Genomic DNA, 4352 nt, shown 5'->3' on the forward strand with positions numbered 1-4352 from the left:
TCTGCAGCACCCCTCCCCCCGCCCCCGCCCCCACCAGTGCACCACTTTGAAAGGTTCGTATGGGTTATGTACCCACCCAGGCAGCATTTGCTGGACGTCGGCATTTGCGCTAATTATTTCCTACCAAGATGGAGGCCCTGGGGAATAAGATTTAACAGAAAACATTCCGCTCCCAGTGGGTTTGGCAGTCTCGTTGTCAGGAGGCCCCCTGGCACCTTGGTAAAGGCTATGTCCCCAGCAGGTTCAGCTCCAGCAGCGGCCAGAAGCCCTGGGCGGAGGTCTCCTCAGGCCACTGCGGAGGGGGGTCTAAGGGCGGGCTTTGGGGAGAGAGGAGAGGATGAGGGAGGCAGGTGGACAGGAGAGGAGGAGGGAAGTCGGGGCGGGGGAGGAGAGTGGGGGGCCCAGGTGCGGCGGGCAGACAAGAGGGTCAGTGATGGTGAGAAGAAGGGAGGCTGCACAGCAATGAATAAATAAAGCCTTGTCCGGGGCCAGGAGGCCTGGGTTCGAATCTCAGCCCTGCCATTTCCTGGCTGCGTGGTTTGGGGCAAGTCACTTTGCCTCTCTGTGCCTCGGTTTCCGCATCTGCAGAATGAAAATGACCCCTCTTGAGCTTTGAAATGTCAAAGTCAATATCTGTGCCTGACACTTAATAGCATAGTGTGCCTCCTGCACGCCCCCTTCTGGGGATCAGACCATGGTTCAGTGGTTTGTGAAATATGATTGACCCTTGAACAACGCAGGATTTAACTGTGCAGGTCCACTTATACACAGCACTTTTCAATAAACATACAGTCGCCCCTCTGTATCTGGGTTTCGTATCTGTGGATTCGGCCAACCGCAGATCGAAAACAGTAACATCTTCTTTTATTTTTTTAATATATTTTTATTGATTTCAGAGAGGAAGGGAGATGGAGAGAGAGACAGAAACATCAATGATGAGAGAGAATCATTGATTGGCCGCCTCCTGCATGCCCCCTACTGGGGACCGAGCCCGAAACCCGGGCATGTGCCCGTGACTGGAATCAAACCTGGGACCCTTCAGTCCGCAGGCCGACGCTCCATCCACTGAGCCAAACCGGCCAGGGCAATAACATCTTCTTTTTAATTTTTTAAATTACAATTTACATTCAATATTACTCTGCATTCGTTTTGGGCGTACAGCATAGGACAATAGCATTTTTGACCCACAGCTGAGAATCCACGGATGCAGAGGGCTGGGTGTCTGCATCGTTCCACCCCTTTTTATGTGAGGAACCTGAGTGGCCAAGGACTTTGGTTTTCGAATGGATCCTGGAACCAAAGCCCCACAGATACCAAGGGACTGAAATAAAGTTTGAGGGGAGTCAAAAGGTACATGGGATTTTCCACTGCGTGGGGGTCAGCACCTCTAAGCCCCGCATTGTTCAGTGTTCAACAATAAGTGAAGGGCTTGCCAGTGTGGCTCAGAGGTTGAGGGTCGGCCTATGAACCAGGAAGTCATGTTTGGGATGCCTGGGTTTCAGGCTTGATCCCCAGGTGGGGGCGTACAGGAGGCAGCCGATCAATGATTCTCTCTCGTCATTGATGTTTCTACCTCTCCCTTCCTCTCCCTTCCTCTCTGAAATCAGTAAAAGCATATTAAAAAACAATAAATAGCCCTGACCGGTTTGGCCCCGTGGATAGAGCATCGGCATGCGGACTCAGGGGGCCAAGGGTCGATTCCGGTCAAGGGCATGTACCTTGGTTGTGGGCACATCCCCAGTAGGGGGTGTGCAGGAGGCAGCTCATCGATGTTTCTCTCTCATCGATGTTTCTAACTCTCTATCCCTCTCCCTTCCTCTCTGTAAAAAATCAATAAAATATATATTTTTAAAAAACAACAATAAATAGAAGGAACTGGGAGGGGAGTAGTTAGAGGGAAAGAAAAAAAACATTCATAAGAAAAGGAGCTGGAAAGACAGGCGAGTAAAGCCTCCCTCACCAGGGGATGAGCTGCTACACACAGTCAGTTCCCATCACTCGAGCCAGGTATGGTCTGGGAATCACCGTGAACATTGAATTAGTGAGTACTGACCCTCTGCTCCTGGGGGAAGTGTGTATCTATGTATATAAAAGGCTAAGTGTCTGTCCTACCAACCAGTAGCTATGATGTGCACTGACCACCAGGGGGCAGACGCTCAACACAGAAGCTGCCATGACGCGCACTGGCCATTTAAAAATAAACGGCCCTGCGGACCTGGTGCCGACAAACCAACACTCGGCTTCCCCCAAGTGGGACACAGGCCTCACCACCACCCTGGAGCGACAGCCCACAAAATCTCAGCCAATGTTGCCAAGACGCCATGGTGTAAAATGCAGCCCACAGTTCAGCCCAGCCTGGAAATGGTCTCTTCGGGCACTGGGTAATGACCTCACATAGCAATGCCTGGCTTCCTCTCCCTAGCAACGACTAGCCTCTCATTTTTTTCAGCCCAGGAACACCACTTGCTTTATAGCCAGGTGTAGACATTTCACACTTTAACCAAATGTCTGTGAAGTTTTTTCCCATGCCTCATCTCATTTGATCGTCACAGAAGTCCTGGATTAGGTAGATAGGAGATTCAGTGGAATCCTATTTTCTTTTCATTAGCGGAGTAGGTAGATAGGAGACTGGGTGGGATCCTATTTTCTTTTTATTAGCCGGAAAACAGAGATTTAGAAAGCTTAGAAACTTGACCCAACTGAAAAGAAGTAAGAAATGGTGAACCTTGAAAATGACTTCAGGTTTTCTCACTGCACAGAATATAGTCCAACACTGCTGCAGTTAAATATTTCACCCTTTGTTCTCCCTGATTGATCTACAATAATAATCTGCTTCATGTTGATATTTACTGCTGTGTTGCTGACAATTACCTAAAGAGAAGTTGGGGTGCTAAACTTTGAAAAAGCTTAGCTAAGTCAAAAAGCAGGTCAAATGAAGCAAGTTTATTCTATACATATAAAAGGCTAAGTTGACTCCCACATGTGCGATACATATAAAGCTCTCATTGGCGCCAATCGCCTGTGTGTGTTTTGATCTGTCATTGTCAATCGTGAATTTGGTTGACACTTTTATTATAGAGAAAGGGCGATAGCGATATTAAAATATTTCTTCTAATTAATTTCCTTTCAATGTGCACAAATCCGTGCACCAGGACACTAATATATAATAATATGAACCTGCTATGGATTGAATGTTTGTTCCCTCAAAAAATTCATGTGTTGCCCTGGCCGATGGCTCGGTTGGCTGGAGTATCATTTCATACACCGAAGGGTTACGGGTTTGATTGCCAATCAGGGCACATACCTAGATGCGGGCTCGATCCCCAGTCAGAGTGCATTCGGGAGGCAACCAATCGATGTCTTTCTCTCACACCAATGTTTCTCTCTCTCTCTCTCTCTCTCTCTCTTTCTCTCTCTCTAAAAATCAATAAAAACATATTCTCAGGTGATGATTTAAAGAAGATGTATATGTTGAAATTCTAACCTTTAAATTGATGGTGTTTGGAGGTGAGAGCTTTGGAAGGTGATTCAGCCATGAGGGTGGGGCCTTCATGAATGGGATTAGTGCCCTAGAAAAGAACCCCATCCCCCCTGAGGCTCCCTCAGCCCGCCCACCTGTGAGGACACAGCCAGAAGCCGGCCCGCACCACACACAGAATCTTGGTCCTGGACTTGCCAGCTTCCAGAACTCTGAGAGACACATGCTTGCTCTGTGAGTCACCCAGCCTGTGGTATTTCTGTTACGGCAGCCGGAACAGGCTAAGACGGTGCCTGTATGTGCGCGTATATGTATATGTACACATATATAGATACATGGATATCTAACATAGATTGTCATCTTAAAGCCTAGAACCAACTCATACTAATTAACTCTATTTTGTTGATTTTGCAAATAAATACATTGCCTGAGGCTGCCCCCCACCCCCCACAGGCGCCAGCCCTGAGATTCAAACCCGTTCCACCGGCCCAGAGCCTGAGCCCTTGGCTGCGCCACCCCCTCCTGTCTGTCCTCCGGGCATCGCTCTGCCTGACACCTGAAATCAGGGCAAAGTGTCCTCTTGCTCAACCTCAGCTGGGAACAGCACTACCGACAACTCAAAGTCTTGCCGCCCTGCGCATGTCCGCGGAACCTGGAACCGCACAATGAGCGCTGATTCTGGGGTTACAAGGACTTTTTGGGCCCTATTGGTTTGGCTCAGTGCATAGAGCATCGGCCTGCACACTGAGGGGTCCCGGGTTCGATTCCATCAAAGGCACATGCCTGGGAGGGCGTGCAGGAGGCAGCCGACCAGTGGTTCTCTCTCATTATTGATGTTTCTCTCTCCCCCTTCCTCTGTCTCTAAAATAAGTAA

General features: G+C 48.9%; 1 protein-coding gene across 1 annotated transcript in view; it reads right to left on the reverse strand.

The window, feature by feature from the left end:
- The window catches only part of HSD17B14 (hydroxysteroid (17-beta) dehydrogenase 14), a 30203-nt gene that overhangs the window by 13631 nt on the left and 12220 nt on the right, over positions 1-4352 (reverse strand). Inside the window, 1 exon segment of the mRNA XM_014550424.1 lies at positions 216-317. Coding sequence (XP_014405910.1) covers positions 216-317 — 102 coding nt within the window.

This window comes from Myotis brandtii, unplaced genomic scaffold (assembly GCF_000412655.1).
Source record: "Myotis brandtii unplaced genomic scaffold, ASM41265v1 scaffold601, whole genome shotgun sequence".
Lineage (NCBI taxonomy): Eukaryota > Metazoa > Chordata > Mammalia > Chiroptera > Vespertilionidae > Myotis > Myotis brandtii.